The sequence below is a fragment of the Hyperoodon ampullatus genome, assembly GCF_949752795.1.
Source record: "Hyperoodon ampullatus genome assembly, chromosome: 10".
Classification (NCBI taxonomy): Eukaryota; Metazoa; Chordata; class Mammalia; order Artiodactyla; family Ziphiidae; genus Hyperoodon; species Hyperoodon ampullatus.
In genome coordinates, this window is record NC_136923.1 from 80,915,308 (window position 1) to 80,941,417 (window position 26,110).

General features: G+C 46.5%; 1 protein-coding gene across 4 annotated transcripts; it reads right to left on the reverse strand.

Annotated features, from left to right (window-relative positions):
• Positions 1 to 3,405: 3,405 nt before the first annotated feature.
• Positions 3,406 to 21,151, reverse strand: MCM3 (minichromosome maintenance complex component 3; the record flags this gene model as incomplete). Of its 4 annotated transcripts, none has more annotated exons than XM_079714032.1 (17): positions 3,406 to 4,149; positions 5,309 to 5,378; positions 5,809 to 5,894; positions 6,397 to 6,500; positions 6,981 to 7,121; positions 9,796 to 9,946; positions 10,752 to 10,878; positions 11,220 to 11,394; positions 13,612 to 13,820; positions 14,653 to 14,784; positions 15,128 to 15,281; positions 15,969 to 16,077; positions 16,542 to 16,780; positions 18,728 to 18,858; positions 19,316 to 19,524; positions 19,948 to 20,060; positions 21,059 to 21,151. In XM_079714032.1, the coding sequence occupies 17 exons, from the start codon at positions 21,134 to 21,136 to the stop codon at positions 3,951 to 3,953; spliced, it is 2,427 nt and encodes an 808-aa protein (XP_079570158.1). In that variant the 3' UTR covers positions 3,406 to 3,950. The 4 variants fall into 4 exon arrangements, with proteins under 4 accessions (XP_079570158.1, XP_079570157.1, XP_079570156.1 ...); XM_079714031.1 differs by having other exon boundaries at positions 16,542 to 16,729; positions 21,059 to 21,136; XM_079714030.1 differs by having other exon boundaries at positions 9,796 to 9,997; positions 21,059 to 21,136.
• Positions 21,152 to 26,110: the final 4,959 nt, after the last annotated feature.

The window sequence follows — 26,110 nt, forward strand, 5'->3', positions numbered from 1 at the left end:
ACAGGCTATGGAAAAATACTCAGAATTTCACAGTAAAAATATTTAGGAAAAGAATTTAGAATCTTAGTTCTCTCCCTTGAGGAATAACTGAAGAGAATGAGGTAGGATTCCATGCTGGTTAATAATGGACCAGGCAGAAAACAGCATTCATCACCGAGGCAGCAGACCCAAAAAAGAAAAGGAACTAGGTTTATATTTCAGCAAATTAAAATGGGGTTAAACAAAAAGTAATTTTATTCTAAATTTTTTCTAAGAATTAAATACAATTCCTTGAGATAATTGGAAACATACTGGAGTTCCACCCACAAAATCGAGAAGCACAAATATTACTATCCTCAAAAAGTATGTTTAACAGGATGATTGACTCATTCTGACCTGCCTGCCAGGGCTAACGTGTCTTCTGCGTAGAATTGACACTGGGTGTCTCATGCATTACCAGAAGGGACCTCAGAAATCACCTAGTTCAACCACCTCCTTTTCCAGGTAAAGAAACCAATAGGGAAGCGGCTTGGCCAGCCTGGCACGTTAATCACTTACTGCCAGAAAGGAACTCAAACGCAGGGCCCCTGCTGCCCAGCGCAGGGCTCACTTTCTCTGCCAGCGTTAGGTTCTCTGGGGAGATTTCCTGCGCATCCAGAACCAGGGCAAAACGCCCCACCTCTCCTCTCCCCTCCTGGGGAGCAGAAGTGGTGGCACGTGGCTCCTGGGGAGGGCGAGGAGAAGCTGCGGGGAGGGAAGGACTCAGAGCTGGTGTGAGGATGGAACAGCCGGGCAGCCAGCACACAGGTGACCCTGGCACCTGCCTGATTCCACGAACCACACCCTCTGGGGAAACTTCACCCCAGGAAAATTCTGGAGTCAGTAGGACAACTGGTGTAGTTTGAAAACTCAGGGAAAATGAGAAGAGGACAACCTATTGATTCTTCGGTTTCGGGGAGCCCTTCTCCTCTTTTTCTTCCTCCTCCTTGTTGCCCTGATGACCCCACCTTGCAGGGCTTTTCTGAGGCCTGAGGTGACACTGCCCACCCTGGGCAGGCTTCTGTCCCTGGGAGACGGCTCAACAGCCCACTGTCACAAGCCGAGGCAGGGGTCCTCCCTGCAAGACGGGCCTGAGTCAGAGCCACAGGGACCATCGAGGAGAGCGTGGAAAGGCAGGGAAGGGAACCGAGCTCGGGGATTCAACACGGGGAAATAGTTTTAAACGGTTTTGATCACAGGATTGTGGGCTTCTTAAAACACATCAAAATGAATCACTTCGTTTTAGTGAAACCAGGAATTTGAGGTGATAATGGCAGTACCATGGAGTATTTCCCTGCCGGCTAGCACCTACCAGCTGCCCTCAGTCACCTCACAAGAACCCTGCAAAGGCAGGAATTATCCCCATTTTACAGATGAATTAACCAGCAGTTCAACACTTGAAGTTATTCAGTAAGCGGCCGAGGACTAGATTCCAGCCACACTTACCAATTGTCTGTTTTGACAACTCTCTCATACTGACACTTCGTTTATCCAGGAGGGTTAAAGAATAAGCATAAAAAATTTCAAGATACAACTGATTTCTCAAAGCCCCACAAATTATTTGAACTCTTTTAGATGGCAAACCTAAATGGAAACAGACTTCTCTTTTGGAAAGAAGCACGTGGATAAGGAAGCGTGTATTTTTTTTCCCCCCAGTGAATCGGGGCCACCACTGTGATCTCTGCAAAGCCACAGTGATGCCCTCAGGGGGCACTGACCCACAGACCAGTTCACCCCTGCCCAGCAGCCTCGTTCACGTCCCTGCAGCAGGAAGAGGGGGCCTCTGGACAATGAGTACGAGTATTTCCTTTAAATGCTTAGCAACCTTCTTATGTTGCTATAAGTTGGGAAACAACACACACAAGTTTTTAGAAGGTCAACGTGAAGATTCACTGAGTTCCCAACAGTCAGGTTATTTAGTACAATTGACATCCCTTTTGACGACTGAATACACAGTGCTACCTTCCGTTCTTGGGGCTAAACGTGGCATTACAGCTGTGGCTGAATCCGGTGTGCACCTAATTACTCTCCCACCCTGTGCCTCAGTTTCTTCAGGTGTGAAGGAGAGAGGACAAAGTCCTATTGACAAAGCGTTTGGCCTTTCTGGAAATGCTCATCTGGGGGGACCCTAAAAGCCGCTAGCTCTTCTTCCTACAGCACCCCATCGGAAGCTTCTGCCTCTTCCTGAAACCCTCCCTCACGGCCCCTCAGTTCCTTCCGCTCTCAGTGTGTGCGCTCTCCTTCGGCATATAAATCATATTTTGTAGTTTTCAACTTTTCACTGACACATTAGACGTATATATACCCCCAGCCTGGAGGCCTCCAGAGCATCAGGTCCTCCATTTGCACCCAGCACAACGCAGGACTCGCTGCCGGTGTGCAACTGTGTCCAGTTCCTCCGCTGGCACCACTGCCCGCTCCTTGGACTGTACTCTCTAGAGCTCTCCCAACAGGACCTGAATCTCACATCTGTGGAAAAAACAGGAAGATGACCCTGAACGCTCACCTACTGCCTCACGGCCTCAGGGTAATGGGCTGCCCTCAGCGACAAGGGGGAGGAAGCAGCTCACGGGCTGGGAACCTGCACAGCCTCTCCTCAGAGCAGCTCCAATCCATGTGACCCAGGCCCCTCATCAAGTCACACTTTCTTTTTCTTTTTATTTAAGTAACCTCAAAAGTTCTTCAGAAGCTACCTAAACCATACAGAGGATAGAAGTCCCGCCCTGGCCCCTCCACAAACTTCTGTGCAAACAAACTAACAAACCCTAAGGGCTGGACAACAGGTGTTAAGAGGTTTCATAAAGGGACTTCCTTGGCAGTCTGGGGGGTTAAGACTTCGCCTTCCAAGGCAGGGGGTGCAGGTTCCATCCCTGGTCAGGGAGCTAAGATCCCACATGCCTCTCAGCCAAAAAAAACAAAACATACAACAGAAGCAATACTGTAACAAATTCAATAAAGATTTTAAAAATGGTCCACATCAAAAAAAAATCTTAAAAAAAAAAAGCCGTTTCATAACGCTCCTGTAAGGGGATCTCTTAATGGGCAAGAATTCACATGATTTTGAGGCATCTGATGTATTGGGTATTATTTCTCCATGAAGGGGCTTTGATTCCTGCTCAGAAAAGCCAGGCAAAGGGTCAACTCTCCTGGACTTTCACTCACTGGCCTCCTGCAGCTGTTTGGGTTTGCAGTTTTAACCAATAAATGCTGGCATCCCTGAGGAAGAAATCTGCCCAGAGAAGGCCTAACCCCCAGAGTGCAGTTGCCTGCTGCCACCTTGTGGTGACTCAGTCCAAACGCGGGCAGCCCATCCCACAGGGCGGAGCTTTCGAAGAAAAAAAACACAATTAAGTATGTCCATAAAAATCACACAGTATTAAGGTCACAATGGGTAACTTTATTCAACGACTTGGATATTTGAGTCAAAAGTACGTATAAGTCTTAACTAGTGCTACTGCAAAGCAAGCTTTCTTGGCCTTAGGACTTGCCTCAGAGCTTCTCTCCATCAGCACAGAACCACCCAAAGTCTGTTCTAGACCAAAGTGCTCGGGGGTGGGGGATAAAAAGCCAACACAGAAAGGATGAACAGAAACCAGCTGTGCCCCCCAAAATACTCAGAAGTCATGTTACCTACAGCGAACAATGGTGTGGCTTGTTTGGGGAGGGGCCGTGAGGAGTGTGGTCCAGTCTTTTGCAGTGAAGATGCATCGTCTTCATCCTGCCCACCTTCTTCTTCTCTTTACCCGGAAGCAGCTTTCATGACCCATCCCCAGGCTTCCACCAAGTCCTGCCTCCGCCTGGTCACCCGTCCTCCACTTCAGTTCAATTTAACACTGACATTCAGGGAATAAATGCATAGGCTGGGGAGTGGGGGAGGAGGAAACAGGAAGAAGCTTTCTTGGCTGAACCCCACAGTACACAGACGAGGGCCCTCAGATGAGGAAGATGATGCCCTCGGAGACCATGACCTGGTTGTCATCCTGCATCCTGCTCAGCGCAGCCTGGATCTCCGCAGGGGAGAAGGGCTCTTCGTTGTCCCGATTGATGGATTCTGTGAGGCGATTCATGCCCACTGACTGTGTGTGAGCTTCCCGGAACACCTCCAGGAGGGCCACCTTGAAGGCCTTCAACCTGCCCAGGACAGGAGACAGGGTGAAGGAGCAGGAAGTGGCCCACGTGCTCTCAGGCCAGATCGATGCTGGGGTCCATCAGCACAGGCATCCTCCAACCGCACAGCCCACCCCGGATGGCCGCTCCACGCCCGAGCTTCCCCCTTAAAGCTAAGCTGCTGTATTACAGAGCTTCCTGCACAGTGAGTAATAACAGCATTTTAAAAACCAGAGGCCTCTCAGCATGTGGGAAACTGGCATCCATATACCATCGGCAGAAACGCAAACTTGGATGGCATCTTTGGGAGGCAAGTTAGTCCCATGTACTACAATTTTAAAGTGCATTTCCTTTGACCCCAGGAATCCATTCCTAGAAGCTAACCCCACAGCTCTTCCCCCACCACTGTACAGTGATAAATGTTAAGAATGTTTTACTGTAAACAGCAGTCTTATGAAGGGTAAATGTCCACCATTAGAAAACAAAAATAAAAATTTACACATCCATACTATGGAAACCCTGCAGTCACTGAAAAGAGATCTCCATGTGCTGATTCAGAAAATGCTTTAAGATATAGTTCAATGGTTGTCCTGGGGGATGGAATTATACTTGATCTTAATGTTTTTTCTAAATACTTTTCAATTTGTTCAAACTTTTTTCAGTGAAGACACTGTGTTGAGTCTGTTAAGGTATTAAAAGAAAACAGCAAACCTTAGCCGTGGACTTACTTTGAAATCCAAGAAACATAAAATTTATAGATAAAACTGTTTCTGAACCTCTAGTGGTAAAAATTCTTTATCTCAAAACAAGTGACAACAGTTCAGTGAAGAGAAAAAATAACTATATATCTATATATCTATATCTCCTACTGAGAGGAACCCAAGGTTACAGTGAGACACAACCTCTGTCCTTGCTCTACGACCCTTCTTCCTGAACTCACAAGGGTATCGATTTAAAATTCCCACAGAGAGAATTATTTATAAAGCAAATGGTAAAACATAAACAACTGGGGATTCTGAGTAAAGAGTGTAAAGAATTCTTTACACTATTTTTTGCAACTTTTTTCAAGTTTGAAATTGTCATCGAATAGAAACTGTTCTAAAAACCCTCAGGCCTCTAGTTCTGAGCTCCACTGGTAACAGCTTTTTTCCTACCATTCCGGGGAGAGGTCTTCCCTCCTCACCTGGATTCACTCAACTCCACCTTCTGGGACTCCTTGGTCTCCTGTGAGTCTGTCGCCTTTGGAGTGTGCACTTGAGGGGGAAAGGGTTGCAGAGAGTGAGAGGACAACAAGGTGAAGCCATGTCCACAGACCCCAGAGGCCCCTCCCCAACCCCGCCCTCATGAGCCTGCAACACTCACTCCTGGGGCCCTCGGGGGCTAGCCAGGGCAGGCAGGGAGAAAGGCCTCAAGTCAGGCGGGGGACCCTCAGCACACGGGATCTGGGACGCTCACGCCAGGCTTGGCAAAGAGCACAGTTCACCGGGGAGGAAGCAGACAAGGGGGCAAAGCTTATTTCCAAAGTTCTGACTGAGTTTCCTGGGATTCTCGTGGACAGACCTCTTAGACACAGGGTCCCAAGTGGGAGGCCCACTGGGAGCCCACCAGCAGACGCAATAGGCAGAACACTGAAGGGTCAGCAGTCAGGGACCACCTCTGTACCACTAGGGGCCGTTCGCTTACCCTGAGGCATCTCCTCCTCCGTGTCGCTGAAGTCGTAGGGGTCATAGGAGTCCCCATCCTTGGCATCCGAGTGACGGGTCTTCCTCCTAAAATGCCCACAGCAGTTAAGAGACGGGCTTTGGTGAGCTCCGTCCTGCACCTCTGACCACAGAGAACCATCTACAGTCCAAATGGAACACTAGGCCCAGGCCTGTACAAACTGCTGCCTTTTCTGAAAGAGACCAAACGTCTCTGGACTAGAGCACAAGCAGGCCCTGCTTCCCAATGCTCTTTTCTGTCGCCCACCCTCATAACTTCAACCACAGGTGTGAGAGGAGAAAATAACCTGGAGGAAAGACTTCTGAAATGTGGACTCAATAGCCTCCGAGCGGGTTACTGCTCCTCTACTTAGCCCTCCCCTAGCAGGAAAGAGGACACAAGCTTCACACCGAGGACAAAGGGGGCTGTCACCCTCTCTGCTCAAGTCACCTTCACCCTCTGACTCACTGCAGCATTGGTCTGGTCACCCTTCCCTGCAGCCTTGGCCCCTCCGCCCCTCCCCAGCCCTAATCTAAGTCTTTCATCTCCTTCCTTGGTGCCTCATCCGACCTCTTCCTCTTCTGCTCTTGGTCCTCCTGGCTTTTCTCCGCTTCGTCTTCTGTCTCTGATTCATCCTCACTTTGCTTCTTACGTTTCTTCTCCTTCTCGAGAACCTAGGACACCAAGCCACACATGGGTGGGCAGGAGGGTCACAGATGCCAGGGACTGAGTAAAGAACGGTGCCTCCTGCACCACCGAGAGCAGTGACTCCCTGGGTCTGATGACCTGACCTCTCTCATTCCTGAGTCCAGGACCAGGGGCAGGGGGTCGGCTGCGACCCATCCTTAAAGCTGCTGGAAGCTGGGTGCCATACCCTTCTCACAGTATGTGCTCAAGGAGCATTCACTGAATACAGAAATGAATGGAAAAAAGTCTATCCCATAACGGTTAAGTGGAAAACAATTCCTTTCTTTATAGATTTAAATTTAAGACAGCCCCCATGCTAGCAAAGAGATTAAGTCAGGGGGAGGCCAGTGGAAAGACGCTGCTTTCTGCCAACAACCCAGATACAGGGGTCAACCGTGCACGGCTGTGAGGCGCGAGCACCGACAATTCATTCAGAGGAGCCTCAGGCCCAGCACCTGGATGCTCACCTTCTTGAAGTAAGCGTACTGGACCAGCTCCACAGCCTCCTCTGCGTCCTGCAGGTCCACGGTCTTGCTCATGCGGGCCTTGGCGTGGGCCGTGGCCAACCGAATCAGAGTTTCCAGTGTCCGGGCTGTCACTGGAGACGTCTGGGGGAGAAGACAAGGGGGGGACCACTCATCCAGGATCCCCCCACGGCATGCCAGTCATGCCCGTCATTCCCACCGCACAGAGAGGGAAAGACTCCACCAGAAAAGCTCTGGAAAAACCAAGCCATGGAGCCAGAAAAAGTACGTAAAATTCAGAAAGATAAAAACAACCAAGGAAACATGACTGAGAGAGAGGGCTGAGGGAGGGAGAACGAGGTGAACTGGGAAGAAAACGATCCAGCATCTTACAGCTGGAGAGGAGAGTGAGGAAGGAGAACCTTTGCCGCAGGCCTGCAACGCGCCAGGATCCCGCTTTTACGTTCACTGTGTCAGTCAACGGCCTTAATAACCTGGAGCAGCTTTAGAGAGGAGGAAAATGGGACTCGAAGAGCTTCCAATAATTTGTCTAATGTCACACTACGTGGGGGTGTGACAGAGGTTATCTGAGGACAAACTTTCTAAAGTTGGGTAAACCCGGGCTTCCCTGGTGGCGCAGTGGTTAAGAGCCTGCCTGCCGATGCAGGGGACACGGGTTCGTGCCCCGGTCCGGGAAGATCCCACATGCCGCGGAGCATCTGGGCCCGTGAGCCATGGCCGCTGAGCCTGCGCATCCGGAGCCTGTGCTCCGCAACGGGAGAGGCCACAACAGTGAGAGGCTCGCGTACCGCAAAAATAAATAAATAAATAAATAAATAAATAAATAAATAAAGTTGGGTAAACCCACTTAGGTCCAGAGAAGCAGAATTCTGACATGTTCTTATCGAGTGGTTCCCAAAGGGGTGGGTGTATCCCTAACGGGGTGGTGGGGGGTGGTGGAGGGTTCATCTTTTTAAAATGCTATTGTCTGAACGGCATCCCTGGTCTAATGGATCAGAATGTCTGGTTTAAGAATTCATTCCCTGTTGGTCCAGTGGTTAGGACTCCACACTTCCACTGCCTAGGGCATGGATGCAATCTCTGGTCGGGGAACGAAGGTCCCACAAGCCGCGCAGTGCAGCCAAAACAAAAGAAGTTTCAGATGGTTCTGATGTGCCCTCCTAGGTAAGCAGTCCTGACATTATCCAACCTTCTCATTTTATGGGTTGAAAAACTGCGACCTGGGAGGTGAAAGGATGTGCACAAGTTGCAAAGGTTACTGAAGCCCTGGGGTCGGAGCCCAGGGCTGGTTCTTTCCACCACACCTCCCGTCCCCCATCCTATGATGCTCCAGGGATGTATCTGGTCACTTCTGCTTTCTAGTGTTCTAAATTATCACTTACAGCCAATCTGACATTCAAAAACAAATACATTCATATTTAAATAAATTCACCAATTTTTTAAAATGATTTAGAAAGCTACCAGAGAATGTAGCTTATACATTCCATCATAAACTCCAATTCTTGAATAACCTAAAGCTGATGAAATCCTAGCCTACACGAGCAGAACTACAGAGCCCAAACTGAGAGATTTACCAATCCCACTAAGACCACAACTAAGATAGTGTATTGTATTCAGTGAGAGGGCCTTTGACACACTGGAACATGTTCATGTGACAGGAAAAACAATTAAAAAGACAGGGGGCTGTTTAATCTGAAGAAAATAAGTCATACACAGTCTCCAGAAAACAAAATTAAGGCCCATGGGTAGAAGTCACGGAGAAGCACGTTTAAGCTCAATAAATAGAAGAATATTCTAACATTTCAATGCAGTGATGTACTAGGCATGCTGTCACTGGAGGTGTCAAGGAAGTCCCAGCAAGAATTCCAGAAGATGGAATTCTTGTCTGGGTGTAAGTCTGGAATAGATGATCTGGGGTCATGTCTGAATCCAAGAGTCTATGTCTCTATCACATCATGATGGTTTGGGACCTGGGTCTTTCTGCTGTGAAATCCTACCTATGTAAACTACATTGCCCCAAAAGACTTCGATAAATCCACAGGCAGGTGTATTAGGTTTCTAGAAATAGCCTTGGATGATCATCATGGCTACCCAACTCCTAATTTTTTTCCAAAGTCCAGCCCAAATATCATACCCTTTGGGAATCCTTCCCTGACATTCATATCCCGTCTGGAAAGTCTAAAGGAAAAATTAACAGCTTCTGCATCTACACTTCAACTGTCTTTCACATTCATTCCCCTTTGGGTACTACACTGTGATATATAATTATATGAATATATGACCTTTTCATCTTCTTTCTGCCTCCCCGGCCCAGGACTGAGCCCTTGGGAGACTGCACGTAAGAACAGAAATTCATTCAGTTCCCAGAAGTCGCTCACGTTTGCTGAATGTTTTTTTCTTTTTTTGGCCATGCCGCACGGCTTGCGGGATCTTAGTTCCCCAACCAGGGATCGAACCCGTGCCCCCTGCAGTGGAAGTGCGGAGTCGTAACCACTGGACCGCCAGGGAAGTCCCACATGCTTGCTGAATAAATCACAGCTTCTGGAGGCCAATGTCATCTGAACTCAGGAGAAACACGTTAGCTCTGGGGTTCACATTGCATTTTCCTTTGTAAAAGGAAATGATTACAGTAGTGTAACAGGAAACCCTTCAGGCCAGAAAGAAAAAGGTAAGGAATCACTAAGTTAAAATGCTTCCAGTGCTCCCAGGGAGCGGGGACTCCCTCCCCAGCGTCACCCTGAGGGGCTCTGGTCACCCTCCGGTCACCCTCCGGTCACCATCCCACAGGCAGACTCACCCTAGCGGTGTCCGAGCTCATGCTGTCCTGGCTGCGCAAGCATGAGTACTCCTCTGCGATGTAGGCAGCCGACTCCTCCGTCAGGACGGGCTTGATGATTTTGGCCACGTGGATGTACTTCCTCATGAAAGCCGCACTCACCATCTTCTCCCTGGACCCGCACACGGCAAATTTCACTCCCCTGCCACAGCCCAGCACCTGCCTGGGGCTGTAGCCCTGCCCTTCCTCAGGGAAGTCAAGGTCACGTGACAGAGCAGAGATACAGCCTGGAACCCAGTGTCACAAACCCCATTTATACACAACATGTACAAGACCCTCTCACATACTTTTTATTTAATTCTATGGTGTTACTTAGGTATTACTTGTGAAGTAGGTAGTTTAGGTACGAAGTGTAGGTGTTATCTGGCCTATTTTATCAGTGGGAAAACTATGGCTCAGAGAATCTGAAGTGGACTCAAATTTCATTTTCTGACTCCAAATTCCACATTCTTAAACCAATAGGTTTGAAGATTACACTATGCTTCCGACTGCACCAAGGCCAAAAATAGGGGAATGGGATCTCACGTGTGAGGCACTGAGCACAAGTCTCCTTTATCCAAACCCACTTGCAACCTTTCCAGTGCTTGCGATCTACTGCCCCTTCCACAAAAGCTCACCACGAATGGCCACGAGACTTGTGCAACACTTCACGTACACGGGTAACATGACACACCCACCATCAGTTAGGTGGGTCGTCAAAGCCTTCCATTTTAGGAAAAGACCAGAACCTAAGCTTGATCACCCGCGAACATTCACACGGCAAGTGGCCATGAAAAAAGGTGCATCTGTGGATCCAGAAGAGAAAACGGGCCCCCGTGATTACGACTCCAAGCATGATCTTGGCCTGGGCGGCACATATAAACATGCTCTACACAAATCTCAGGTTCCCTCCAGGAGGAGGTGTGAAGAATGCTCACTTCTTTTTCTTGGCCCCATGCAGAAGGCTATCATGCTTCTCGTAGATCTGGGTGTCCTGCTGGTCTTCCTGGCTAAAGTTGGGATCCTCCGTGGCCAGGATATCCACGGCACTCCCTAGAGGCATAGCTGGAAAACCAAGTCGGGAGAAAGAATAAGAAAGAGCTGAACCCAGGGGAAATCGCTTCTTCTGAAGAGACACAAGACTCACAAAGCAAGGACCCAGAAGGAAGCAGACACGTGCGCCCCACAAATAAGGAGGCAGAACCACCTGGCCCACAGAAGATGCTCAAAGGTGTTCCCAGACCCTGAAATGGACAAGAGACACACCGTAGGAACCAGGGAGCCGAGGGCACCTTCCACATCACCCCAGATGCTACCACGCCCACCAACCCCAGGCTGGGTCTGAGAGCGCGGCCTGTGTCTAGGTGCCCTCCCCTCAGTCAGTCTTTCTCTCCCCCCGGCCTCACCGTCACCATCCTGCTCGCCGGGTGCCCGGTAGCGGTGCATTCTGAGGACGTGGTCTGAGATCTCCCGATCCTGCTCGGGATCCATCTGATCCAGCATGATGAAGAGGAGGTCGAATCGGGACAGCAGGGAGTCCTGCAGCCCAATGTTCTCCATGGGGGTCTTGTACTGATCGTACTGGGTGGGGAACACGAGAAAAAAGGAGAGTGGAGACGACATCAATGGGAAGAAAGAACAAGGAGGCCGGATCGGTTACGTGAGTGAGAACAGAAGACCAGACCTTCAAATGCAAAGCGAACAAGCAGTGAAGATGTAAAGCATTTCCAAGCTACTAAGAAACTGAATTCATTTCCTCTAAGTGCAGCCCTCCTTTAACTGACGCTCAGCTGACCTGAGCAAGCTCGGAGCCCCGCGCCTTTCCTTCCAGGCAAACAGAGCCCCACCTCCTCGCTCCGGTGCCTCTAGCAAGCTGACTGTGGGTCTCAAAACCAGCCTTCTCCTTCCCAAGCTTCACTCTGCTCCTCACTCTGAGGCAGGACCAGCTCTGGAAGATGAGTCCCTCTTCCCTACCTATTACGAAGACATGACAAGCTGGCTAAGCCAGAAACACCTGGAGCCTCTGGCTTCCTTACTCAGAAGGTACTGGGTAAAGTCTCAACAAAAACGCGTGATAATCTATAAACCATAATGTCTTAAGGTTCAAGGGAGGTTTTCCTGGGACTCAAGAACGCCTATACTCTTTTTTTTTTTTTTTTTTCGGTACGCGGGCCTCTCACTGTTGTGGCCTCTCCCGTTGAGGAGCACAGGCTCCAGACGCGCAGGCTCAGCAGCCATGGCTCACGGGCCCAGCTGCTCCGCGGCATGTGGGATCTTCCCGGACTGGGGCACGAACCCGTGTCCCCTGCATCGGCAGGTGGACTCTCAACCACTGTGCCACCAGGGAAGCCCAAGAACGCCTATACTCTTATCTTTCAATTCCGGGCCTACGAGCTGACGCCTCCCCACGTCAGTCAGAGGCCTGACAACCTCGTAGGTAACATTAACGACTCTGGCCACGTTCACATTCCAAGACCTGCCATCTTCTCCCTACGTTCCCCAGAGAAATTCTTCAGAATGACGTAACACGTTACCATTAATCTAAAACTGTATGGTTCTCAACCCACACTATGCATTAGAACTAACCTACGGAGTCTTTCTAAACCATAGCTACCAAGAGCCCCAACCCAGAGATTTGGATTCAGAAACTCTGGGCTGGGGACTAGGCACCTGTATGTTTAAAAAATGCCACCAAAACAGGTATTCTCATTCACTGCGGGATCATAAATTGTCAGAGCACAGCATGGCCTCTGGGTTCGAATTCTCTCTGCCATTTTCTAGCTTGTGACTCTTGAGCGAGTTACTTAACCTTTTATGCCTTCATTTTCTCATCTGTAAAATGAGGATAATACCTACCTCACAAGGTTATTGTGAGAGTGAAAGGAGTTAATAAATATAAAGCATCTGTAAGTATTAGTTAATAGTATTATAATGGTACAATCTTTAAAAGGGGCAATTTGGCAATCTCTACCATAAAAACGCGTGTAACTGTTAATCCAGTGATTCCATTGCTAAGTATTCATTCCCAAATGCTTAACAAAATGCACACAAAGGGATGTTCGCTGCAGTTTCATTCATAATAGCAGAAGGGAAAGGGAAAACACCAAATGCCCATCATTTGGAGACTGGTTAAACAAATTATTATAAGTCCATACAAGGGCATACTAGACAGCTGCTTAAAAGAAAACAAAAACAAAACCCCTAAACTCAGCAAACCCGAAGCTGGATAAATATAAAAGATTACACCTAAGCACATCAAAGTCATACTAAAAAACAAAGATAAATAGATTAATTCTTAACAAGGAGATAGTATGTTTACTGGCACATGCTAAAGTTTTGTTTTTTGTTTTTTTTTTCACGCTAAAGTTTTTGTTTCCTGAAACACTGAAGAGCTGTCAGTGGTCATGTCCTGGGAAAGGAACAGGAGAGAGAAGGCAGGCTATTAATTTCCTTATTATATCTCTCTGCTCTGTTCATAAATCCTCCGACCATCTGCATGCAGTACTTTTATTTCAGTGTCAATGTAGGTTACCTGGGTTGTGAGGCTGCAGGTCACTTTTGTTTTCTTCTTTGTATTTTTAAAAACTTATTTTAAATAAATAACTTTCCAGGGGATTCTGACATGGATGAACGGGTGAGGAACCACTGCCCTAAACCAAGGACGGTAACCAGATGACAAGCTTACTTTAGTCTGTGGCCTGTTGCTCCCCAGGTCACCTGGAATAAACTTCGCAGCCCAGTCACTCAGCAAAACCAAATGGAGGTGAGGACAACAGTTGAGTGCCTGATCCCACTCACCCTGCCGTAGACGGGGTTGGCGGCTGCCAAAACACTGCAGCGGGCATTGAGCCGAGCGTGGATGCCGGCCTTGGCGATGGTGACCCGGCCCTGCTCCATCACCTCGTGGATGGCTGTGCGGTCCATGTCAGACATCTTGTCAAACTCATCGATGCAAACCACACCTCGGTCAGCCAGGACCATGGCCCCCGCCTCCAGACGCCGCTCCCCTGGGAGGTGGGGAGGGAAAAACACACACTACCATCCAGGTTGTAGGGGATGGGGCTAGATGTCAGTCTCCTTCCTAAGCACCTCGCACTGCCATACATGAGAACGAGAATGTAGTTAAGAGGTGTCAGCAAGGGCTTCCCTGGTGGCACAGTGGTTGAGAGTCTGCCTGCCAATGCAGGGGACGTGGGTTTGAGCCCTGGTCCGAGAAGATCCCACATGCCGCGGAGCGGCTGGGCCCGTGAGCCATGGCCACTGAGTCTGCACGTCCGGAGCCTGGGCTCCGCAACGGGAGAGGCCACAACAATGAGAGGCCCACGTACCGCAAAAAAAAAAAAAAAAGGGGGTGTCAGCTCCTAGACTCAGAGGAAACCCTGGGGTCAGCTTTTCAAGCTCCTATCTGAACAGTATTCCCTGTCCCACTCTGATACCTAAGCAGTTAGCCCCCAACACACTTCCTTCCCAGATTTCGTCTCTTTATCCTCATCTTCAAGCCATTTCCCAACTAGATCTGTTCTCTTTTCACTGGTCTTCAAATCCCTTCCTCTAACGTACAAAGCAGTACAATTTTCATTTTTATTTCCCTTCAAATGTCAAAAGTTTCTCCTTCACAGCTCTTTCCAACAGCCTTCCAGGAGACATTCTTGTCACTAGAGGGCCACCCAAATATTTCAGTAATTCACCCACTGTTGCCAGATACTTGGTCCTCTCCAATTTGGCCCACACTAACCTCTCAAGTGTATCTTCCCAATACAGGCTAGGCCTGGAGCAAGCTAAAACCATCTACGCTCATCTCATCTGCTGGACCTCTGCCAAGGACCCTTCCACCCATACCTGTTTCCTGGTCTGTGGTGACAGCGGCCGTGAGACCCACTCCAGACGAGCCCCGGCCGGTGGTGGGGATGGCCCGAGGTGCGGTACACAGTACATACCGCAGAAGCTGGGACTTGGCGACCGATGGGTCTCCTGTAATGGGACGGGGTAGCAGTGACTCTTGGAAACTCCCCTGCCCCCCAGCAAGTGCTGCTTTTCTAGCACAGCTCTTGACACAGTGGAAATGTATAGTAACAGGTTGTTAATATTATTTCTTTCCCTTTCCCTTTACCATTCACAGAAGAATATATTTTAGACATTATAAATCAGGAACCCCAGAAATAATAAAAATAATTTTAAAAATTCATTTTAGACTTTTGCCCTTTGATGGGACTGAAACACAGCCAGGTAGAGACACACAATTTGACAGATGATAGATTCCTGCAACCACACCCCACAGGGGGAGACCAGGAGACTAAAATCCCCAACACCGTACCTATTAGAAGGATATTGATGTCCCCACGGATGTGGCTGCCATTCTCTAGGTCTCGTTCCACTCCTCCCAAGAGCAAGCAGAGGATTGCCTTTTTGACATAGTCATGCCCATGGATGCTGGGGGCCAGCGACCTGGCCAGCTGGTCAAAGATGTCCTGGAGGAAGGACAACCACGGAGTGAAAAGCCTAAGGAGCCTCCATGGGGTTGGATGAACTCACTTCAGCCCACAGAAGATGGTTGAAGAAATACACTGTTCTTAACTGTAAAGTCTTCTTCTCTAAGACTTTCACACCGATCAGAGCATTATCAGAACAGACACAGAGGAAGCCTGGATCCCAAAACCTGCTCAGAACTTTAATCTTTAGGAAAAAAAGTGTTTCCAGGCTCAAAACATTTTAGTTTTAATAAGAATATGTATTGTGCTTCAGCAGTAACCTCTGTCACACATGCATAGATTTTGTTCAATTCTAAATGAGAACATTCTGTCTTTAAAAGGAGACATTTTTTAAAGAAAAATAAATTAGAGAACTAAAACAAAAATAACATATTTTATCTTTAAGTAACAATGTATCACTGGTATATTCCGTATAGACTCCTTGGTACACTAATATTCTAACTCCTAATATTTGTATTAGGTTCACTTAGCAGGTAGCACAACAGAAATATTAAAGAAAAACAGCAAAAACACCCTTTTGCTTACTGACTCAAAACTAGAAGCTGGCACCAAATACTTGAGAGAAAAAGCCCCGACCTTCCTCCTGATACAGTACAAAGATGGCCATGCCCAAATACGACCCTCACAAAGCCATCCCCACCCTCAAATCCTCAAAGGACGCCAGACCTTGGAACGGGTTTTACTGAACTTCTTGATCTTGGCTATGTCCTCAGCAGAGAAGGAAGGCTGAACGTCCTTGCTCATCTGCTTCACGTTACAGGCAATCAGGACAGTCCTGGGACAGAGAGGACAGTAAGAGGCTATTTTCAATTCCTAACACCAAAGCCTTCTTAGGTTCCTAACCTAGAACAGCAAATGAGAAAAAAATAAAGAAAAGAAAAAACAGAGAAGCAAAGCTGTTCTGAATTCAACCACTGATTCTCTTCATCTATGACACAAATATGTTGATGGTGCCTCACCCTGGGAATTGACCTCCTGCTGACCCACAGAGCTTGGGACAGTGTATGGGAGGGAGGTGGGAACATGCAAGAAACCCCGAGGTAAGCCAGGAGGCTGTAACCATGTGACCAGTAACTCCCACTTCTAGCATAAGACAGTAGAGCGAGTGTTATCTCCCAGGCAAGTAGAGTGTTTCACCAGCCCCATGTAACTCTGGGGAAGATGGCAAACTGGAGAAAGACTGCTACCAGAATGTACTCTGCCAGCAGCATTCCAAACACCTCAGGACGAACCATCTACCTGAAGGTCCCTGAGGTGTAGCCTCCCTTCTTTCCAGGAAGGCAGCGGTAGGTCCCCACCACCTGGACCCGGTCACCGGGCTTCACTCTGTCCACCAAGTCATCATCCAGTATGACGTCCACGGAGCGGGGAAGCTGGCCAGCGGGGGCCTTCTCCGGCATCTCCTGGATGGTGATGATTTGGTGGTCTTTGTAGACAGAAAGGCCGTATTCTGTCTCAAGGGGATTGTTTTCCTCATCCTGGAAAAGGCAGAGAGGCAGTCATCTCGACCCTGTCTTAGAATGCCACACTCGTTTGTTGTAGGAAACAAATATAATTTATAGATAAACCGCACGAGAGTAGTATCCAGGAACAATAAACCCCAAATATCTTCTCCAGTTTTTTCCATTCCTGTCTGTTCTAGTTACAAACCATCTAATGGAAGGGGTGATCTACAGCCAGAAGGGACCACGGCTGTACTAACATCTATACTGAGATCCTTACTTCCCCTATGCTATGACTCGGTATTTCTACTCCTAGGTAATACCCAACACAAACGTTCACCCAAAGCCACACACTACAATGTTCACAGCAGCACTATTCCAAATAGCTAAAATCTAGAAAATATCCTAATGCCATCAACAGAATGGTTAAATAAGTGTGGTATAGCCACACGAGTGAATACTACACAGCAGTGAAAATGTATGGAGTACACCCATACACATGGATGAAACTCAGACATACATTGAACAAAAGAAGCCCAAAACAGATGAGCATTTAGATAAAATATAAAAACAGGGAAAAGTACTCGAAGCTGCTAGATGTCAGGATCTTGAGAGCAGTGTGGCCTCAAGAGGGACTTCTGAGCACTAGTAAGGTGCCGTTTCCTGGTTTGGATGACTTTATATTGAGCTTGTAAAATTTCACTGAGCTGTACACTTATGTAAGCTTTTCTGTATATTAAACTTCAATAAAAACATTTCAAAGTTTTACTTCCTTGCCATTTGAATTTTCTAGAAACACGGCAGCTATCACTTGTGGAGTGCCCACTATGTGCAAGGCACTGTGCTGTAACTTCACGAAATTATCTCATGTAATCATCACAACTCAGTCCCAAAAGCTGGTATTTTCCACATTTTACAAATAAGGAAGCTGAGGCTGGGAGAGGTTAAAGAAGTCCTCCACGGTCACACAGTAAACACCAAAGCCCATGCTCTTAAGAACCACACTAGACAACCTCCAGGAGACCTGGTCGGGTGTATTTCAGGTCCTGAGCAAAGAAGCTTGGCCACAGCAATCAGCAGAGTACCCCTGAGTAATTCCTGGAGAATAAATTCTAGAAAGTAGGGATCTTAATGAACAAGAGAGCCGGGTGACTGAGGAATGCAACTGGCCTGAGAGTAAAAAGACAGACTCCTGTCCTCAGGGCCATCACTAACTGGAACATAAGCAACCTCACCGAGCCTCACATTTCACCTGAGATAGACTAAATGGTTCTCAAGTATGACTCCGTTACAATTCTAAGAAACTCAGTCTTGTTTATATGTTACGATTCCTCCACCAGCTGATAAAACTGTAGACAAGGACTGGCTCTTCTTTACATCTGTGTCCTCCTCAGTGTCCGACAATCCTTTGGATACAGTCGCTCTCAATTAAAATTTGATGGCAGGGACAGGCAGGGATAAAATGTGTTCAGACATCAAGTAATCAGTATTAGTCATCTTCTCTCGTCTCTAAGTAAGAAGACCTCGCGCCATCCTCAATGCAGACCAATCTGAACACCAAGACTAAAGCCGTTCTCTATGTCAACCTTCTCTCAAATCCACAGTAAAATAGTTGCAGAGATTTCAGAGTAACATTACTGCATAAGTATTTTTCCATATTACTCTAAGTAGATTACACAATCATATGATATTATAACTTTGCTAAAAGATCAACGTACGTTAGATGACTTTTGTTCCTTCTTTCAATTCTTCCATAATTTTCCAAGTTTTCTAAAGAGAATATTTTTTCTTTAAAAAAAAAAGAATTGTGGACTTTCCATATTAAACTCTGACTAGCAATCAATCTTTCCTTCAAATTAACCCTTACTTTTCACCCTATTCACATCTAGAAGAAAGACTTCAGATATTACCCAATTACTTGCATTAAAACAGACATCTTTGAGCCCAACCTCTAAAGAGGTCCAATCAATTCATCCTCCTCACCTTGGTAGGATAGACAGAGCTGGACGGAAAGGCCACCAGGGTGGTGAGATCAGAATAATGTCGCTCTATGGTCTTCTTGGTAGCAGGACAGTAGTGAACACTGCGGACGACTTTGGGACGAACTAGAGAGCCTAGGAATGGAAAGTCACCCAACCAGACAGTGAGAAGGAGGATCTAACCCAGGCAAGCCCATGATGACTCCAAATACTGTGTTCTTCCAACCAGTTAAGCAATTTCAATACTACTTGTCATTAATTCACCTTTATACCTAGAACAACACCATAATCCAAGTAAAGCTTCAAGTACAGCTGATCCTGACTGAGAAGTAGTAGGAGTTCAGGGTCACTGCCAAGAGCCAAGACTCCTCCACTCTCAGCAAACTTCATCATTCTGCTGGCACAGGTGGTCACTCAAAGTCCCCCTAGTTACTGTGCAATACTTGAGTTCCTCCAAGTTTCACCCCGTAATTTCAGTGCTCCACCTTTCTGAAGCCATTAGCTCCCCAACGCTACTCCGCCTCTCCTGCCTTCCAGCCCCCCAAGCCTATGCCACCTCCATTCTGTTAGTCCCCCACTTTAGCCCACTCACATTTAGTGACAATGCCCTCCACACAGACGACACAGCTGAGGAAGCAGGAGGTAAGAGTCCGGGGAGAGACATGCTTGGAGCCAAAGCTGCCCTCCAAGCCTATATAGAACTCCTCATACTGCTTGGCATATGTAGCATCAATGGAGGCCACAAAATCCTTCAGTGCCCGCTGGAAGGCAACCAGCTCCTCAAAGGCATTGCTCAGGAGGCTGCAGACGGGCGAGAGAAAGAATCATTAGGCAGAGAGGGCAGAACTCAAAAAATGACCCACAAAACAGAAGTGGACATTCTTAGATCATCAAAGTTTTGATGGCAAAATCTAGCTTCTACTTTCTCCTGCCATCCTACAAGGCCCAGTACAATACATCAGAACTGAGGGCCAACTTTTAATTCAATGGTGGAGAAATGATACTCAGTTAAACATGGAGGGAGGAGCTCTTGAGAAGAAAATGTCCACCCCCTACTTTGGGAAGAGGTAAAAAACATAGGAGCTGGTGAGACACTAAGGGCTTCAGGGTCAAAAACATTTCATGCAGGTCCTCTCCTGTGAAGCCTGCTCCAATCCAGGGAAGAGAGGGGAGCCATTCTCACTCAGGGCCAGGATGTGCCCTTGGAGACCCCCAGCCACTCACCGGTTAGCCCTTTTCTCGTTTTTCCTACGCAGGTCATTCACGTTGACAATCAACCGGTACTGGTTGTCACTGATCAGCTCCCGAACTTTGCTTTGATAAATTCCCTGGTCTTCCTGCAAAACAGCCACCACATGCCACAGCAGCCACAAATTCAAAAATCAGATGTTTTTAAACAGAGGCAGCTCTCACAGAAAGAAAAATATATCCACCTCTGCGGCACATCTGAACCCCAATTTCTCCCACGTTTTCACTCACTAGCCTCGGATTCCAAATATGCCCTAAGAGGCCAGTGTATGAATTATAATGACTTCCTCAAGGTCCATATTATTCCTATTATCACCAACAGCTCTTCTGTGTGCAGTAATTTCTCAACCTTTAATGGGGAATTAAAGCGAACTCGTAAGTCTACGAGGACAACAAATAAAAACTTTGTCAAAGTGTAAATTAAACGGACTTTTAATATGCATATCAAAGTGACTTTTCCTTGCAGAATCTTGTATGGAATGAAAATATTTCATTTCCCTATCATCTGTATAATATAAAGAGTTCCTACATCCGGACCTAGGAGTAGGGAGCCTTAGCTACATTTACAAACAGCACTATCAACACTTCAAGATGTTTTTACCAACGTTCCACGGCCGTCAGTCTTAAATTGCATGTAAAAGCCCCTTTATCTGAATACCAATACTCTTTCTCCGCAACCCACTAGATATAGAAAAAGACTGCGGCCAAATCTCCGGTTAGGAAGTCGGTCACTAAAACCTAGGGACCCTAAAATACGGCGGGTCACTACCGTTTTCCTGCCGTCCTTCCCCTCACCCTCCCCTCAAATTAAGAGAGCAGGGAGTGATCAACGTGGTCTTTGCAGCTGCTTTGCACTTGGAGGAAACCTGTTGCCTTTCGCGAGACCCGGCCACCATTTGTACCTGGGAAAAAGTCACAGGATCGCTTTTAACCACTGACTCCGCCTCTAGGAAAGCTACGAGACCAGGACGGAAGGTCCCGAGCCGCTGCCCCGCCGCCGCAGCCTGGAGCCCCGCGGCCTCCCTCGGCCCCTGCGCGGCCCTGAGGCTCCCAGCGCCCTCGTCTCGCGACCCGGCGCCTCTCTCACCTCGTCGTCCAGGAAGTCCAGGTAGTCTCTCTGCGCCTCTCTCAGCTCCACATCGTCCAGCACCACGGTCCCCGCCATGCTCGCCGCACGGAAACTTCTGCCACCGGAGCCGTAACCAGCGCCCTTGGCTAACCCTGCCCCGGCCCTAAAACTTCCCAACTTCTCCCGCCAACAAAAGTAACCTCAAGGAAGGGGCGGGGTACCTTGTAGGGCATTTACATTCTGATTGGCTGAATCCTCTTACGCGAGAATAGAGAGTACCCAATCGAGAGCTGCTTCTTCTCCGAGTTTTCCGCGCGGCGCCTCGCTGTGGCGGGAAATGTGCCATCCGGGGCCCTCTCCGCTCCGCCCTTACTGGCGGGAAAGCTGACCAATAGGACGAGAGGATGCTAGCGGAGCCCGTTCATTGGGCAGCCGTAGGGCCGGGGAGACCTGGGAGCACTGCATTCTGGGAGTCGTAGTCTTCCCGCTTTTCCGGATGTTTTATAAGGGTTTTTTTTTTCCTTCAAGTTGTGTTTTCCTGACCTGCCGCAGAGTAAAGAAACTCAGCCCGGAGATTGGACTTAAGGTAGACTAGACGTCAGAGCATGGAGGTTTAGAACGCAGGGAAATAAAAACATAAAGGCAAATCGTTTTAGAAATATATTCAAATCAGGTGTGCATAGATATTTTTTCAAACCACCAACCTCTAATGGCATCCAGGGGGGAAAAGTGAATTTCGAGAATCTGGGGGTGGAAAATAGAATCACAGCATCTTTGGGAGAGGTTCTTTAGTTCAGTGAGACCCGTTTGCCATCTGAATACCGTGGCTTGAAGTACCCCATAAAAAACGAAATTCTGGACGTAATTACTACACCATCCTACTTGCCAACGGGTAAGTTAAAGGTTTTCTCGCCTTATGAGAAGATCACAAGTTCTTTTTGAAAAACTTAGTTTATTGAAAGATAATTAGACACAAGGAGAAACAAAAAAGGTGTTTCAAGCCACTCTTAAGTATCGATTAGTAATTAAAAATAGCAAATCTGAAATTATAAATAATTAAAAGACCAATTGCATATTGCGATTTCTTTTTTTTTTTTGCGGTACACGGGCCTCTCACCGTTGTGGCCTCTCCCGTCGCGGAGCACAGGCTCCGGACGCGCAGGCCCGTGTGGGCCCAGCCGCTCCGCGGCACGTGGGATCCTCCCGGACCGGGGCACGAACCCGCGTCCCCTGCACCGGCAGGCAGACCCCCAACCACTGCGCCACCAGGAAAGCCCCCCCTTTTTTTTTTTTTTTTCAGTACGCGGGCCTCTCACTGTTGTGGCCTCTCCCATTGCGGAGCACAGGCTCTGGACACGCAGGCTCAGCGGCCATGGTTCACGGGCCCAGCTGCTCCGCGGCATGTGGGATCCTCCCGGAGCGGGGCACGAACCCGTGTCCCCTGCATCGGCAGGCGGACTCTCAACCACTGCGCCACCAGGGAAGCCCTGTTTCTATTTTTTAGCTTTATTTTTGAGGTGTAATTTATATACAGTAAGATTCACAAATCTTACATATACAGCTCAATGAATTTTTATTATGTATACACCCCCATAACCATCCAGTGCACAGTAAGGAGCAGTCCCATCGTCCCTGCATGTATTTTTAATTTTACTGAACAGGACTAGACACCTGGTAATTCTATATTTGAAATTTAGGCCAACTAATTATTAAATTATGTTTGAGGGTCTCCAGGACTCATTGTGCCCTGATAAGTATTTTAAGTATAAGCTGCCTAAACAATATCAATATATATGCCACCTACTTGTGTATATATCTATTTAGTTATTTTACAGTTTATAGTTAGCATATTTTTTGTGTCATCCTAGCGGGCAGGTACATCAATCCTTAGTCAAAGGAAAAAGGCCGTCATCTGCTTGCTTTTTTTTTTTTATATTAACAGGCAAAAAAAAAAAGAAAGAAAGGAATTCTAGATGAAGATTCTGTTTGCAATTATGTAGTAAGAAATAATTACTCATTAACTTGAGAATGCCTTTATCACTTGATCATACTGTCATTTTATGACTACATTGAAGGTAATGCTGATAATATTCTCTTCTCTGGAAACAACTTGAAATTAACACTAAAAGAACCTGAAAGCTTAGTTCAAACAAGAAATCAAATTATTTCCAATGGAAAGTCCAAAGGAGTAGAAATATAAAAACCAAACCTTTGACTCTAACACACTTTTCTGTGGGCTTTAGTTTTCTCATATAAAAGATGAGGAAATTAGAAAATCTGTAACATTCCATGAACCTATGGCAAATTTGGAAACTGTAAAGACAATTCCTTTTTTTTTTTTTTTTTTTTGCCATGCCATGGGGCATGTAGGATCTTAGTTCCCCGATTAGGGATTGAACCCGGGCCCCCCGGCAGTGAAATCACGGAGTCCTAACCACTGGACCGCCAGGAAATTCCCAACAATTCCTTTTAGAATCTTGGAGTTCAGCACATGGAACCATCCTGCCGTGGTTCTGGATAAAGACTTGATTTCCCTTAATGTCATTATTTCATCTGTGAAGGACATTCAGATTTTTTAAAAAAATTTATTTTATATTGGAGTATAGTTGATTAACAATGTTGTGTTAGTTTCAGGTATACAGCAAAGTGATTCAGTTATACATACACATGTTTCTATTCTTTTTCAAATTCTTTTCCCATTTAGCTTATTACAGAGTACTGAGCAGAGTTCCCTGTGCTATACAGTAAGTCCTTGTTGGTGACACTCAGATATTTAATTGGTATTTCTCCCTTTCATTAGGGCGTGAGATCTTTGAGCAGAGAAAGTGTTTCCTTCCTTATTCCCTGCTCCTCCAAACTGCTCAGAAAGGACAATCAATCAGGTTGCTAAAAGAAAAAAGTTAGGGGCATTTGTATGTATGTCATAGAGTCTGGTGGAGCCAACGCCCTCCTCTACCAGAATGAAGAAGCAGGTGTCACCTGATGAAGCACGGCATCTATGGTTTCCGTATCTGCTCACATTCTTGCTTTTCCTCTGCATCCCTTTTCACTCCACCCTAGACCTAAGCCAGTCTCGCTCCTTGTAGAGCAAAAGTATGCAGGAAGCCGGTGAAAAACAGATTGCAAAGTATATGTAATACTTAAAGTTTTCCATGTCCTCAAGGACCAAAAAGTCCCAAAGGCACAGAACAGACCCATAATAAATATTATTTATACTTACTAAATGATATATATCTTTGTTCAAACCAATGAACAATATTATAAGTTGCAGAACTTTTCAAACAACACCTGTGATTAATAACTAGTATTAACAACACAGGGAATATAGTCAATAATACTGTAATAACTTTGTATGGTGACAGATGGTAACTAGACTTATCCTGGGGATCATTTTGTAATGTATAAAATGATCAGATCACTATGTGGTACACCTGAACTAATATAATATTGTAAGTCAATTATACTTCAATTTTAAAAATAAATAAAAGTAAAAATAAAAGGAATATTTGGAACACACAAAACCCTAGCTTTAGGCACTCAGGAAAGTGCCATAATCCATTATAGCTTTTTGACATTAACTCAAAGACCACAAAATTTTGGAGGTCAAAAACTACACCTCTAGGTTTCAGAGCAGCTTAAAGAATAAGCTACAGGTCCAGGCTTTCCCTGACCAAGCAGATCTGTTTTCTTCTGTGATATGGACTAGTCAGAACCTTCTCCCAATGCTGTAGCTAGGGTCAAGAGCACCAAGACAAGCAGACCCATTGCTTTTTCTGACTGCTCTACTTACTAGCTGTGTGACTGTGGAAGCCCTCTTAACCACACTGTGCCTCGGTTTTCTCACCTTCAAAATTAGAACAGAAGTGGCATCCATCTCAAAGAATGGTTTGAATATTCGGTGAAGTCATAGCAGATGGAAAATATTGAGAAAAATGTCTGGCATATAGTAAGCACTAAATAAATGTTAACCATTGGTGGTGGTGATAGTGGTGGTGTTGGTGGTAATTAGTGTTTGGAGAGGGGTCAAGAGATGTTGGGGAGAAAGGAGAGGAAGCACACTGGCACATTCTGGAACAATTCAAACAGCCAAATTCAAGTCCCCTTCCCACTCCCACCCAAAGCTTGCAATGGAACCAGTCCACACACCTCATTGAGTGAGACCGTCTTTGCTGCAAATTGGCTAAAGGAGTATTCATAGAGTATTGGTTGGCTCAGCTTCTGCCAATGTTGAAAGCCATCAGAGGCGTTTACTTCATGCTTAAGGAACATTACGGAAGAAGACCAAATGGTCCCTGGAGTTAGCCAGCATGTCTGGTAAAGACAGGAGAGCCCCATAGCCTCTGCCCCATCTTTTGCTTCCTGTAATCTTTTGGATTAGATATGCTACAAAGAGCAGGAAAAGCCAGGAACCAGAGAGCATCAGTGATCCGGATTTGCCCATTAGATTTGACAACATAGTTGACCTGCCAATCAACATAGTTGATTCATTGTCATTTGCCAAGGTTAATTTCAGCAGCCAGGTTTCTTAGTCCCTGTAAAGTCATTTTCGTTCTTTTAGGGTTTTTTTTTTCAGTTTTATTGAGGTATAATTAACAAAAGGTCATCCCCATTCTTAATTGCACAAATTTCCCAGAAGCTCTGTTTGAAGAGGTTTGCTTCAGTCCTTAAAGACTTACAGGGAGAAATTACCAAAAACTTGCTGAGTGAATACAGTATATGAGATTCTCTATTAATAACTCCACTCTGTAAATCTGTCTAGATTTGTGTGCAGTTTAAAAAAAAATACAGTCCTTTAAGCTTTTAACTGTGCCAGTGTGATGAAATGAAGAGATTTAGCCATGTAAATCAACCAATCAAATATTAGTTGAGCACCTATATACCTAATTCTGTCCTTGACCAGAGACTTTAGGTCAGCACTTCCCAACAGAAATATAATGCAAGACACATATATAGCTTAAAATTTTCTAGTACCTGCATTTTAAAAAGTAAAGAGAAACAGGTGAGATTAATTTGGCAATATGTTATTTAACCCAATATACCTAAAATATCATTTTAACATGTAATCAATGT